A 15,259-nucleotide genomic window follows, 5' to 3' on the forward strand; every position below is an offset into this window, starting at 1 on the left:
ATTAAGTCCGTGGACGCACAATATTTGTGGTCTATACAGATATTTTCTGATGCTTCAGGATCTAACGGTTTTGGACTTTTCTGGGATGGGAAATGGTGTGCTGAACCTTGGCCTCAACACTGGGTCATGGAAAAGCGCAGTATCGCGTTTTTTGAATTTTTTCCCTTAATAGTAGCTTTGTCAGTCTGGGGTAAGTTCCTAGCTAACAAATCTGTGCTTTTTCATGTTGATAACAGGACCGTGGTCGATCTGGTCAGTGGTCAGAAAGCAAGGGATATACGCCTGCTTCAGTTATTGCAGAATTTCATGCTGAGTTGCTTGATGTTGAATATAACTTTTAGAGTGAAGCATATTCCTGGTATGGGCAATAATATAGCAGATGCGTTATCTCGTTCCCAGTGGCAGAGATTCCGTGGTTTGGCACCCACAGCAGATGCAGAAAAGACTCCAATTTCTCAGGAGCTATGGCTGCTAGCGGACTGACGATTAGGATGTTGGTGGAGCACTGTCTAGCTATCAGCACACGCTTAGCTTACAGGAGGGCATGGGCGGAATTTCTACAGTCAGGTGCGGCTTGTCGTAACAATGATCATACAGGCTCTTTACTACGTAATGATGACATTCTGCGTTTTGTGCTGAGCAACATTGATAAGGGCATAGCAGCTGCCACCATTGCAGGAAAACTATCAGGAATATCTTTTTACGGAAAATGTTTTTGGGGTTATGACCCGTCTTTGGGAGAGATGGGTAGAAGAATTTTGTTAGGTTGGTCAAAGGTAAAGAAACGGGGGACAATACTGTGCAAGCCCATATCTCTTAACTTATTGGAAGGGTTTATAACAACGTTGCCCACACTTTGCTATTCCAAGTTTGAAGTTGCGCTCTTTGCATGTTATGGTTATTTTTTGGTGCCTTTAGAGTATCTGAACTTTTAGGAAAGCCATTTATTCAGGGTCTTAGATATTCAAATGTATCTACATTGCCAGATTTACTGAAAATTCATTTAGAGTCATCCAAAACAGATCAAAGAGGTAAAGGGGCTACTGTGGTATTCGCCTGGTTAAAATTTCAAGAATGTCCTCATTGTCCTAATAGCAACTGCATTTTTCAACACCAGGATGGCTCTGAGCTGACTGCTTCTCAGCTTTTGGCGGTACTGAGGAAATCTTTGTTGGCATTAGGGCTAAATCAGTTAGATTTTGGTACACATTTGTTTCGCATAGGAGCTGCTTCGGAGGCCGCCAGAAGGGGTTTCTCTTTACAACAGCTGAGTAGGCTCGGCCGTTGGTCATCTAATTGTTTGAAATATGTTAGAAATTATAATGATTGCTAAACATCCATTTCGCTTTTGCTAATATGTATCTCTTTCTAGGCCCCCACTTATCTTCATCAACATCCATGGTGATGGGGTTGCCCAAGTTAAAAGAACTAAGCAAGATAACACAGGTAGATGGTTAATAGTTGAATTGCTTATTAATAAATCCGTACTTTCGATCTGCTCAATATATGCATCTAACTTGGATGATCCACAGATCTTGATGGATCTAAACGTAGAACTAGCTAATTGGCCGCGCCCGTTAATCTTCTGTGGAGATTCCAATATTAATATTCCTAGCTGGTTAGATTTCACCAAATCTACCGATTATGTTGGTCGGAAACCCCAGGTCTATAAAGCACTTCGTACATTACTACTTGAACATGGTTTGGTAGATATATGGCACGTTAGTAATCCAGCCCATAATGGATTTACTTTTTACTCAATACCTCACCAAAAATTGGTTCGTATAGATTACGTTTTCACTTCTTTTGGAATTTTGAAATCTATCAAGGTTCGGCTTGACCCTCGGACTATATCTGATCATAATTCCATAATTTTTAGTTTTCCCTGGGACCGACCTCCGCATCATATAAGACCCTGGACTTTTGATGGCTAATCTCTTGGATCCTTTGTATGCTGATATAGCTACCAAGTATTTTCAATTTCGTACATCAATGTATGAGTTTGGTGAAGCGTCTGGTAAGGTTTTAGCAAAAAGATTACAACAAAGGGCAATAGCTAGCTATATAACAAAGGTCAAAGATCGATCTGGTATATTACAAGACTCACCCAATGGAGTGTTAAATACTTTTGTGGATTTCTACTCAACTTTATATACTGAGGAGCTAAACATATCCCAGCAGCAACAAAAACGATTAGATTACTTTTTTAAATCCCTCGAAACTCGGAAGTCCTCGCCCGATCAGAACTCAATTCTGGCTGAATCTATTAGTTGGGAAGAAATCGAAGCTGCCATAAAATCTTTGTCCACTGGTAAAGCGGCAGGACCCAATCTCATACATCTCGAATTTTATAAAACTTTCTCACACTTATTTAAACAGCAGATGCTTGAAGTTTTTCAACTTGCTCAGAGGGGGGTCATTCCTGAAACCTGGCGACAATCGACCATCGTATTATTTAAAAAGAAAGGTAAAGACGAACTAAATCCAGCATCATACCGGCCCATAGCATTAATCAATACGGACAGTAAAATCTATTCCAGAGTTCTAGCGTTTCGTCTTGTTCAAATTATTTCCCCGTTAGTTTCCATCCGCCAGCACGGTTTTATCCAGGGTAGAGATACTACCGATCATATCAAGCGTGTTATTGCTCTTTTAGATTGGGCTCAGGTGACAAACTCTCCCCTTGGTGTGATCCTGTTGGACGCCGAGAAGGCGTTCGACAGGGTCTCTTGGCGTTATCTCTGGGCCGTTCTTCATTGGAAAGGGATACCGCCTGAATTTATTCTGGCTTTGCAAACATTGTATATCTCCCCAATTGCCAAAATCCGTATTTCAGGAAAGGAATCAAGCTATTTTTCTATTACACGCGGCACCAGACAGGGGTGCCCCTGCTCTCCCCTTCTTTTTGCTTTATATATCGATCCTTTTCTATCTTTAATAGAAAGAGCCCAAAACATTTCTCCACTTATTGTTCATGGCGTCGAGTATAAAATATTGGCATATGCTGACGATATAGTAGTATTAACAAATAATATCACTGTTTCTCTTCCTTCATTGGAGACCTTAGCAGTACAATTCGGTCTAATCTCAGGTTATAAGCTAAACATCACTAAAACTCAAATCTTGCAATCGTCAGCTATGCCAATATCAACTGCTCTTATTACCCCACAAGCGACATACCTAGGTATTCAGATTTCGGCTGATGTTGATCAAATTTCAGATCTGAACTATCTACCTATTATTGATCAGCTTCATAATAAATTAGAACGGCTGAACCACCTTCATCTCTCTTTATTTGGGCGCTGCAATGTTCTTAAAATGTTGGTACTTCCAAAATTTTTATATTTATTTAGATCCATCCCGTTATTAATTTCTAATGCTACTTTAATAAAAGCACAAAGAATTTGTCAGAGGTTCTTATGGGCATACCGCAAGCCAAGACGAGCTGCCAAATGGACCTATCTCCCGCAAGAACGCGGGGGCTGGTCAGTTCCAAATCTTGTTTATTATTATTGGGTTGCGATGATCCAACATTTTGCTTTTCCACTATTTGGAAAGAAGGTGGAATTACCGCCTTTTTTGGCTCCTTCAATATACTCAATTTCATTAGGTGACGCTACACAAGGGATATTAACACGCATTTTAGAACCAAGTTACTTCAAAAAAACGCGGTTCAAGGTAGCATGGGCCCTGTTCACGATCTGGCAAAAAATTTGTCGTCTCTTCTCCAATTACAAACTTAATTACTATACACCATTGAATGCTTCTGGGCTACCCCCAGTGATATTTCAAGATCCAATAACTGCTATCTGGGCCTCACAAGGCCTGACTGATATACGCGACCTAGCTGACTCTGGTCTGCTGGCATCTTTTTCTTTTTTGAAACACAAATTTGAATTGCAATCCAATAATTTTTTTAAATACCTTCAAATTAGAAGCTTCCTCGATAAAAAAAATTCAGAAAACCCTGCACTTTTTGACAAGATTTTGATACTTGAATTAGTTAAAAAGAAAGCCAAAATCGGTACATTATATCAAACTTTATTGTCTCAACTTCCAGATGATCTCTCTGATTTTAATAATAAATGGGCGGTCAGATTTGGTGTACCCTCTATAGATTTAAAATTCCCACTGATGTTCGCCAAGACGGTTTTTGTCTCTGGTACTCTTCGTACCCAAAGTTATATGGCTATGTTTAATCTTTATTACACCCCAGCAAAACTAGTCGGATGGGGGATGGCTGCCGGAGGCAAAAGCCTATCATGTGCAAGATGCAAATTTCCATCTGCGGATTCTCTCCACATGTTTTTTGACTGCCCTGAGTTATCACTCTTTATCAACCAAATTGAAACGTTTCTCACACAAATTACTCAATCTTCAATCAAAATTTCCGCTGAAATGGTAATTACCGGTTATCAATATGCTATGGTTTCCACAAGATCAAGACATTTACATTCTTTTTTGTTTATCGCAATGGCAATGTTTAGACTTTGTATTACTTCTATTTGGATAAACCCTCAACCTCCCACCTTTTTTCACTGGCAGGCCAGGATGTTGGCATGGTTCAAATTAGAAACTGCTGTACGTAAGTTTCAGGGAAGGAGAAGACGTTTAATTGCCTCAAAAAACTGGGCTCCATTTCAGGATTGGTTAGCAAATTAATAATGTGTTTTTGTCATATACTGTCATGTATTCTCTTTTTGTTTATCTTTGATTTATTGTATTTGTATTTGTTTTTATGAAGCATAAATTGCCAATCCCTCCCCCACCACCGCAAAAAAAAAAAAAAAAAAAAAAAAAAAAAAACATCCATGGTGAATGTATGGATTGTAGGACACTCTTTCGTCAAATGGGCAGCCAAACAAGCAGACAGCAGCCACTATAGTGTAAATTTAGGTTTTAGTTTTGAAGACAGACATTTTCTGGTTTGGTAAGAGGGGAATGAAGTGGGGTCAACTGTTATCCAGTTTAAACGAGTTGGCTTCTTCAACGCCGTTACCCAAGGTGTTAATTCATTTGAGCGAAAATGATTTAGTACAATTGTCTGGCCTGGGACTCCTTCTGGAGGTTAAAGCTGACTTAGCCAAAATAGGACTTTCCTGGCCCAATACGAAAATTGTTTTTACTGCACTTGTACGAAGGCGGGTTTGGAGGGGCGTCGAGAAGTTTTCTGCCATCGACAGAGCCCGGTGTAAAATTAACAGAGAACTATTACAGTTCTACCTCATCAATGACATTCCATGGTTGGCACATGAGGACATCAGTAAATATGACTTTCAATTTTTCAGATCGGATGTGGTACATTTAACTTTCATTGCAAATGAATTGTACATTGTAAATATCAAAGATAAGTTATCCTATATTTTGGGATTGCATCCGTGGGGTTGAAGGTTTGCAGAAGCGGCTTTCCTTCTTGTTTGGGGAACATATATGATATTAAAGAACTTCTGGTTATTCTTGCAATGATGAATCTATCATTTTTGGGGGAAGTGCTGTAGCACGATATCTCATCATTCAAAACAAACAAAAAAAAGAATGGGGGGGAAGGGGGGGGGGGGGTTTGGGGGCTTTTGACAGGAAAAACACCTTTACAGGGTTTTTTTCCTGGTGGCAGATTGGGACGGGATTGAGGCAGGTAGGAAGGGTTGGGTCAGGCAGAATAGCTTAGGACAGAAGGGAAACAGAGATAAGGGGCTGGGGTAGAGGTTCCAGGTGGGGGAGAATTGGAGATCTATGTGGGGGAAAAATTCATGAGGGAAATCTCTTGGGGGGTTGATATGGGGGAAATATCACGGGGGGGGGGTCGATATGGTGGAAATTTCATTGGGGGATCGATATGGGGGAAATTTCATTGGGGGATCGGTTTGGGGATTTTTCTTGGGGGACCATTGGGGGGGCGGGGTATCTTTCATTGAAAGTCATTGATTGTATTATGATTCTGTTTGGTTTGTTGCTAAATAAAAGCGACCTTTTAACCCCCATCGGTCTGCGATGTGATTCATTGACCATTGGGGGCTTGGGGGTGGCATTCAAAGAATGTCCACCCCCGGGCAGCTTCGGGTGTGTGGTATCGCCCTAGGCCGAGCGCGTGCAGGCAGGGCGCCTGCTTTAGAACGCAGCGTTTTCAAACGCCGCGTTCTAATTAATGTCAGTTGGGGGTCCATGAAGCAGGTAGGCAGGAGGCGCGCTCGTTTTTGTGCCCCAGCCACCCTCCCTATTTTATTGCAGATTTTATATGTGCATTCTCCTGTAATGTTCCTTTTTGGTTTCCTTGGGTTTTTTGTCACTCCCCCCCCTTTTTTCCATTAGAGGCAGATTGGGACGGGATTGAGGCAGGTAGGAAGGGTTGGCTCAGGCAGAATAGCTTAGGACAGAAGGGAAACAGAGATAAGGGGCTGGGGTAGAGGTTCCAGGTGGGGGAGAATTGTGGATCTATGTGGGGGAACATTTCATGGGGGAAATCTCTTGGGGGATCGATATGGGGGAAATTTCATTGGGGGGTCGATATGGGGGAAATTTCATTGGGGGATCGATATGGGGGAAATTTCATTGGGGGATCGGTTTGGGGATTTTTCTTGGGGGATCATTGAGGGGTGGCGAGGGCGGGGTATCTTTCATTGAAAGTCATTGATTGCATTATGATTCTGTTTGGTTTGTTGCTAAATAAAAGCGACCCTTTAACCCCCATCAGTCTGCGATGTGATTTATTGCCCGATGGGGGCCCTTGCTTAAGGCCCCAGAAGGCGGAGGCTGGCAAAACCAACGTGAGCCCCGGATGGCGTCTGAAGGAGCCGACAGCCGGAGTGGTGCTGACAGTGCAGGCGGAGACCGCGGACCACAGATCTAATGGCAGAGGTGAGCAGGGGGCCGCAGTGTGGTCTGAGGCCCGCGCCCATGGAAACGGCGGCCCCTGTCTAGGGCGTCAGAGGGTGCAGGCTGTTGAAACCTTCGTGAGCCCTGGACAGCACCTGAAAAAGCCAACACCCGGTGTGGTGTTGGGAGCGCGGACGAAGACCTTCCAGCCCCCGGCTCTGGAGGCAGAGGTGAGCGGAGGGCCACGGTAAGTTCGGAGGTCCAGGAGGCCTCCAATGGCGCGGCACACGGTAGAGAGGTGCAGGGACTAGCACCCCCCATTTGGATTCCTGCGAAGATTGGGGAAGTGTGGTCTGCCCTGGTGTGATGTGGGAGCGGAAGAGCCCCCCCAAGAAACTGAACTCTAGACTGCCCCATTTCTGTTAAAAACACAAAGGAAACTCTGCACATACTGGAGAAGCACTTTCTCTTCACTACACCTACCGCCACGTGCAGCCCCCAGCACGAAGATCCATAGAGAGAGGCGACATTTGCCTTGTGGCTGTCTACAGGTAAGGGTCGGCCCCCAAAGTGCTGCTAAACTGCCTCCGGGGGAGTCGGTCTCCCCCGGGATGTCGTCCAACCGCTCCAAAAACAAGGCTTACATAAAGGACATATTGGACAAGCCCAGTGCTAGAAAGAAGGAGGTGCGCCCCGACTCCCCACCGGCGGCCTCCGCGCATGTTGCGGGCCTTTCGGTGGAGGAGACTGGCACTGAAGAACCGGCCACCCACAACAACTGTTTAGTATGTTGCAGGACGACTTCGCAGCTCTTCAACAGGACGAAACCACAGACATCAGGAACATCAGGTCCAACCTTATTGAATTGGGGGACCGGGTGGACTCCCTAGAGAGAGCTGGGGACCGACGGGAGGAGAAACTCCACGCCATGCCCATGAGCTGCTGGAACTGAGAGCCAAGAACAAGGAGCTGCACTCCCCCTAGGTCCAGAAGCTCCAACAGTCGTATGAAAGGTGTTCCTCTTCAAGTGTACGCCAGAAAGCTGGAAGAATTTGTAGTGCGGCTCTTCAGACATATCGCTCCGGCGTTGGGAGACAAAGAGATCCCTCTTGATTGTACCCATAGAGCTGGGTGCCTATCCATGGGGCCAGGGCGATCGCAGGACATGCCCGTCTCCACTCCTACAAGCAAAAGCAGATGATTATGGCAGCTACTCGAGACTTATCAGTTATAGCCATCGAAGGATCCAGGTTGGGATCTTTCGCCACCTACCCTCCACAAACATAAAGCTTTGAAACCGGCCACAACCTTCCTGCGTAAGAAAGGTATTCGATATAAGTGGGGTCATCCCTTTCGGTTGATCTTTATATGGAACCAGGAGACCCATGCGTTCACAGGAGGAAGCGCACTCCATGCTGGGTTTTGACCTGGCCTCTGATGGTGAGCCCAACCATTAGCAACATAAATCTTCAACCCAGCCTGGTGCCAAGTCGAGACGGCGGCTCCAGACCGGGAATGACCTACTGACGAAACTTTCGGACTCCGAAAGCCATAGGGAAAGGGAGGAGCTTCTGCTTCAACTTCAGCAATGTGAGGAAGCCTCAGATGCTGTGGGCATATAGGACCTCCCCCTGGGACTTGCATGGGCTCTGTGTATCTGTCACCTCCCTGAATGGGGATGCCGGGGTGCTCCATTCAGAGCATCCTTCCCTGGCGGAGCTCCCCTTCCTTCCTCTTATTCGTGGTGCTGAGATGACTGGACGCCTGGCAGACGGACCCTTCCTGTAGGAAAGTAGGATCTGCTTTCATGGTTATACCCACTTTTTGCCTGGTGTGATGCTGTTCCTAACTAGGACCCTGCTAATCAGGACCCCAGTCTCTGTGCTTTCTCCCCTAAATTGGTATGGTAAGTACTTAGGTGTACCCTTTTAAGACTGTAGTATATGGTACGAAGGTACCCAGGGCATAGGTACACCAGGGGTCTCCCATTGCCTAAAGCATGTATTATGTCATCCAAAGGAGACCACTCAAACTGTGACTACAGGCCTGCCAGTGCAGCCTGTGTAAGCTGATGGAAGCATCACTTACGACAGATAAAAGCTTGCTTATATCGGAGGTCACTAGACTTAAACCCTATAAGTCATGCCTAAGGCAGGCCTTTCAATCCTGAAGGCATTGTGCTCGGTTCTAAGCATGAGGGTGTATGAGTGAATACCTCTACAACCTTCGGAGTCCATTCTCCTGGGTTGTAAGTGCATCAGCCATTACGACATATAGAGTGGCCCGCATCATTACGTGATAACCATCTCCAAACTGGCCGTAACAAAACCTTTTGGAATCAGTATAATTCCATGCACTGTAAAGCGCCTCCGGGAGGCCCTCAGTGCTCCAGTTACCAGTCTTCCAGAACCGGACAGCAAGCTAGGACTGCTTCAGAAATTTAAAAATTGCAACCGCGACTTACCCATTGACTTGAATTGAGCACGCGGTCGTGTTCCTACTCTGCACACGGCCTCCATGGGGTTCCTGGGTACTTACCTCAGGTGGTTCCATGGGTCCCCAGCACTTTACGTCTTCTGGGTACAGTCTTGACTTGAGTCGTGGTCCGCATCCCACTATTTTGGTAAATGGTTTGGTCTCCCCCTGGAGACCATTGTGTATTTGTGCTATTTACCGGTTTTATTTGCAAAGTATTATGTGCATTGTGTTAAATCTCTGTGTAGGAGATATTATGTGTTAGTGAGTGCCTTATAATAAATACCTATTTTTATAAATACACTGTGTGGTTCTTTTTCACTTAACCTATACCAATAAGATTAAGATCTGGTAAAACAAGCTGCTTTACACTCCTTCTGAACTAAGCTTGAAGGCTTCTCTTCACAGCTACCACTTTCTAAGGTTGTCTAAGACCACTAAAATCACCATAAGGTTTGTCTGCATTAGTGCAGGTTGTTACACTTACATAAGTGAGCACCATATACTAAGCCAGCCTCTCACACTTCCTCAATGGTGACACTGTTCCCCAGGAATGGGACTGTTTTTATAATGCTGAGATCTCGGATGTTGTTATATTTTTCTGCGTTTCTATCTCCTTTCCCATCCAGTCTGCAGGAAGTGCATTCACTGGCTACCCTAAGGACCTGCATGTGGTCTTGCCATGTTTACTTCTTGAGGTCTACCAATGGGGGTTTATTTGCATGCTTTGTTAATGACAAACTCCGGTGACCCTTTGCATACGATCCCCCCTCTGACTTTGCTATTTTCTAATGCTATCACACACCACCTGTGGGGAGTACTCTTAGCTAGGAATGTCTATGTTTGCTTGGTTTTACTCTAGGAAGGGCTTGATAATGATTTTCATTGCATATTCTGTGACATGCCATTAGGTATGTGTATTTGCCCCGGATTCGTTGGGCTTCACCTTTCTTAACTCAACAGCCTTCCTCTTTCAGCTACGAGTTGACTCCTGTGTCTCTCTGCTCCAGACCCAACAATGGGGGGGGGGGGGCTTGACCCCTCATCTACTTGCCAGCAATACGTCCTACTTATACCTAACTTTATGACTAAGAAATTGAGCCTCAACGTACAGGGCCTTAATACCGTGGCAAAGCAGCAGGCACTCCTCACATTTCTCAGGAAGGCCAAATGTGATGTTTCTTTCTTACAAGAAACGCATTTACTCAGCCCCAACTGGAAACTTCTTAGATCGCAGTAGTTTGACCGCCAATATTTTTCATCCATGTCAGGGAAAAGGGCAGGGGTGGCCATTCTGTTTGCGACACACTTCCCGGGGAAGATTCTTAAGATTCAAGCCCAAGTCCCTTGTAGGTTGCTTTCCCTGCGGGTTGAGGTTGGGAACCCCACCTATACTTTAGCTTCTATATATGCCCCAAATGATCTACAGGAAACCGTCCTCGGGAATGCTCTGGGCAGTGTGTTGGCGTCGCCGGACGAAGATCTCTTGAATGGAGGGGATTTTAATATAGTTGGCAATTCCCAATTGGAAAGATCGGTGCAGAGGGATGTGCGGACTGGGGCGATTTCAGATTCATGCAGAAATGGTTAGCGGATGTGGGCCTGATGGACATATTGGGCCAGTGCAATCCCTCCGTCAAGGAGTACACTTCTTTCTCTGCAGCACACCAGACATATGCCCAAATAGATTTATGACATCACCTTGCATTGCCAGTATTATCGGATCACTCGCTGATTACTCTCATGTTGCGCCTACCTGGGGGTTATTTCATCAACAGCTGTATACGACTCCAATATTATAGAGATTCAATAATCTATTCAGAATTTTCTGGATTCCAATGATGACGGCACTACACCTCTAGTGTTGCTCTGAGACACATTAAAGGCAGTGATACAAGAGCAATTTATTGCTACAGCGGCCAGGCTGAACAGGGGCAGGAAGGGTAAACGTGAGCAGTTTGAGGGGACGGTTAAGGAACTGGAGGAAGTTCATTTGTGTACAGGTTTCTTCCAAGCTAGGCGCCAACTAACAGCAGCTCGAAAACAGCTGAGAGCACAGGAATCAGACAGGGCAGAATACTTGCTCCTACGCACTAGACAACGATATTATGAGGGAAGCAACAAAGCTGGTAGACTTTGGGCTCAGATTGCTCACCAACTGGTCTGAGAGATTGAGGGGACGAGACAGCAGACCGACGTCCTTATAGCGGAAGAATTTGAACGCTTTTATTCCGCACTACACACAGCAGTTTGTCACCTCCTTGATAAATCACAACGCTCCTAAAGACCAGCCTTCCTATTGTCAGTAGATGCCGAAAAGGCCGTTGACCGGGTACATTGGCCCTACCTGCACCTGATGCTTGCCAGATTTGGGTTGGGGGAGAGATTTCGGTGGTTGGCGAGCTCTAACTATACTGCATCAGAGGCCAAGGTCCAAGTTAATGGTATCTCGTCCCGTCCCTTCAGGATTTCACAGGGCAGCCGACAGGGATGTTCCTTGTCCCCCTTACTTTTTGCACTCTACATGGAGCCCTTTGCAGAGCGTATTCGCCAATACAGCACTATCGCTGGGATCCTCATGGGAAATAGAGAGAATAAATGATTGCTTTACGCTGATGATGTTATACTTATCTTAACACAACCATTTACCTCCTTGCCCCCCTTTTGCCTGAAATGGAGGACTTTGGCATAGTGTCTGGTTTTAGGATGAGCCTGCAGAAAACGCAGGCACTCAGTCTGACTATACCCAGAGCTGACCAGATACGACTGGTATCCCTTTGTCTGGGCGACCAGTGGAGTGACATACCTGGGACTCCTGATCTTTTCCATGACTGAGCGCACATATCCAGAAAACTATTCCTCCCCCTTTACACTGCCAGAACGGAACATTCGACCTGGAAAAAATACACGCTGCCCTGGCAAGGTAGATTAGCAGCGGTTAAAATGACCTTACTCTTACTGTAACTTGTGATCAATGCGTCCCGAAACCTATACGTCCGCTCCCGGTCCATACTTTAGTCCCTCCTTACAGTACGAGTGTGTCTGAAGTGAATGGTGGAGTGAGTAAGATAGTATGGGTATGTGAAAAGATGTAACAATGTTGACTCACCTTATGAGATTAGTTAAGATAATGATTTAGTTCGTTTTGTGATATTCCTTTCCAACTAAACGCCTTTACCAAGGAACTGTTCTTTCATGTTTTCTCTTACAGAGGAAACACAACTGTGGTTTCTCCTCCGCCCCTTCCCCCATGGGACAAGTTGCCCAAATTACTAGGGTAAGCCTGGTAGCAGCATCGTCTGCCACCACATTTCCGCACTAGTGTACACAAATAGAGTGCCACCAAGTCACGTACACACTTTTATCACGCACGACAACCAATGCATGCATTGTTTTTTTCCCTTTTTTTCCTTTACAGGTACAAATAACCCAGCGAGTTACATTATTGTTTTCCATAATCTCTATTTCAGGCTTCACTATTGGAAGCAGTTCTAAGACGGTGAAGTGTGACTTATGCCACACTCCCGCAGTGGTTACACATTACCAAATTTGGTAAGAACGGAGCCCTTTATTCTTCTTATCTAGGTCCTGATGAATGCCACGGACCCTTCGGGGCCATCCAGGCAGAAACATGTCGACCATCCACTAGACCATTCACTAGACGGTTGGGAACAATAACCGTCCCAATCACCGTCACACTTGTCATATAGTTTTCATTTCACATTAAAGAATTGCTACTGATTACTATAATGATTTTTAACCTCACTCACATAGTCACGGGCCCCCACTCAATCACTTAGAAGTGCATCCTTGTCGTCAAGTGTATGCCCGCCCTCCATCAAACGAAGGTTTTGGAGGGCGAGGACTGGTCAATGATGAAGCATGACACCAGGTGGTGTGTGAGACCAGTCCGTATCTTTTTGTGAGATGCCCACACTTACGACGTTCTTGTAACTCGTTTGGGTTATCACACTAGGAGCAGCTCTTTTGTGATGAATAAGAATGCCTGAAAATCTAGCATTTCTGGATGACCGTTCTGTCCGATATTGACACCACTTATAATACAGTGCTAGCCAGGTTCCCTAGTTACATACTACTGGGATTGCCAAATGCTTTGACCTACCATTTAAAATCTCTCCCAAAAGCCATCACTCTGGCTTTGGGGGCTGCTAAACAGATCCTGCTGTCTTGCTGGGATACTTAAAATGTTCCGACTAGCTGCATAAATTGTGGGAAATTGTCAGTGTGGAGAAACTGATGGCAAGTGTCACACACACTGCCACACTTTGATAATACATGGGGCTCAACTATTACATTTTTAGCAACTGAGTTTGTCGAAATGGCTTGCCCAATGTATCTGCGGTTCCTTCGCCTCACCCAAGCAGTCCATGTAAATGCATCATTTGTCTATTGAGGGGGGGTGTTGTGCCTACACAGGAGTAGCTCTATATTCTGTTGTGTTCCTTGCTTAAGCTGTCGAGTACTTCCATCTATTTATAATTTCTTATGATTTCCTTTCCTTCTCTCCATTATTCCTTTTCATTCCTATTATTTTCATGCTGGTTATTGTTCCCCACCAGCCTGTGGATGTAGGTGGTTACTGTTGTTATCAGTACCCAAATCAATAAAAAGATTTAAGCCTAAAAAGTAGTCCACTTCAGTGATCGGGACCCAAAGACATTTTTTTACTCTATTACTAATATTATTATTTTTCAAAGATATGCATGCCACCTTTGGATGGCTGCATTTTAATGTATTCGTTTTTATACTTTTAATGTTTATTTTATATGCTTACAAAACAGAAATAAAAACATTACTGCTAGGCCACACCTGGCTTTTCAAATGCCTGTTTTAGTGACTGGTGGCATTTGGGTCCAAGGTCACAGTACAGTGTAGCTATGTGCCTTCCACCCGTTCCTAGCAATTGAATAGCCACATACCCTCCATGGGTATCTAGAACTTTAGAAAATACACTCCATGTATTTCTAGATCCTTCAACTATCCCCGCAAACTGAAGGAAACTGGCCCCTGGTGTACCAAATGTAATGAATCTATTATTGACATACAACTGAGAGGGTCAACCTGGAACAGAAAAAAGACCCGGGCACCAAAATAAAAGTAGCCCCCAATTAGTAAATTAGAAAGTTAAGCATGCATTGGCAAAGCCAATAGGTGTTGACTATGCAAGAGCTCTTGGCGTTGCCAATATTTTTTAGCAATGTTGTACACCAGAATGGCAGATATTCAGCATGGCTTAAAGTTAGTGGGGTAAAGGAGAATGGAGTGTCATTAAGTGGAGTAGAGTGGAGTGTTATGGAGTGGTGTGGAGAGGAGTGAAGTGGAGAGTCATGGAGTAGGGTACAGTGTCATGGAGATAGTAGAGTGGCGTTGAGTTGAGTGGCGTAGAGTGGAGTACAGTGTCAGAGTTGAGTACAGTGTCATAAAGTGGAGTGGCATAGAGTGTCATATAGTGGTGTAGAGCAGAGTAGCGTAGAGCGGAGTAGATTGTCAGAGTGGAGTGGCTAAGAGTACTGTGTCATATAATAGAGTGGAGTAAATTGGCATGGAGTGGCATTCAGTTTTTTGCCACGTCCGGTAGTCCTTATGTGCTCCCTCTTCACCTATAATTTATGGAGAAGTATTAATCTTCAACCGATAGCTAAATCAGTTTTGTTGAACAGTTCTCCCCACTGGTTAGTTGCAAACTCTTAATAGAGCTCCGAATGTCACACAAACAGGCCTGCTTACAACTAAAAATTCTGATAAATGTAGACAACATACCTTTGGCTGCAAACAAACTATGCCGGGTGGTTCAAGGCTGGAGCAGAACACAGGATGCGGAGGAGCCTCTTGGCCAGATCTGCTGGGACCAGAGAAGAGCTTCACTCGCTCCTTGAAGGCTTCCAGTTCACTTCTGAAGGCCTCGGAATAGCCAGCATCCCCAGCCTAAGAGGAGAGAGGACTACTGAAA

The 15,259-nt window shown here is 44.8% G+C and overlaps 1 protein-coding gene across 2 annotated transcripts in view; it reads right to left on the minus strand.

Annotated features, from left to right (window-relative positions):
• CDC37L1 (cell division cycle 37 like 1, HSP90 cochaperone) overlaps positions 1 to 15,259 on the minus strand; it is a 260,540-nt gene that overhangs the window by 53,924 nt on the left and 191,357 nt on the right. For both annotated transcript variants that reach the window (XM_085632929.1, XM_085632930.1), the window contains exon 6: positions 15,070 to 15,234. In XM_085632929.1, the coding sequence (XP_085489055.1) occupies positions 15,070 to 15,234 (165 nt within the window). The remainder of the gene's footprint in view (positions 1 to 15,069; positions 15,235 to 15,259) is intronic.

The sequence above is a fragment of the Triturus cristatus genome, chromosome 2_1 (genome assembly GCF_964204655.1).
Source record: "Triturus cristatus chromosome 2_1, aTriCri1.1, whole genome shotgun sequence".
Lineage (NCBI taxonomy): Eukaryota > Metazoa > Chordata > Amphibia > Caudata > Salamandridae > Triturus > Triturus cristatus.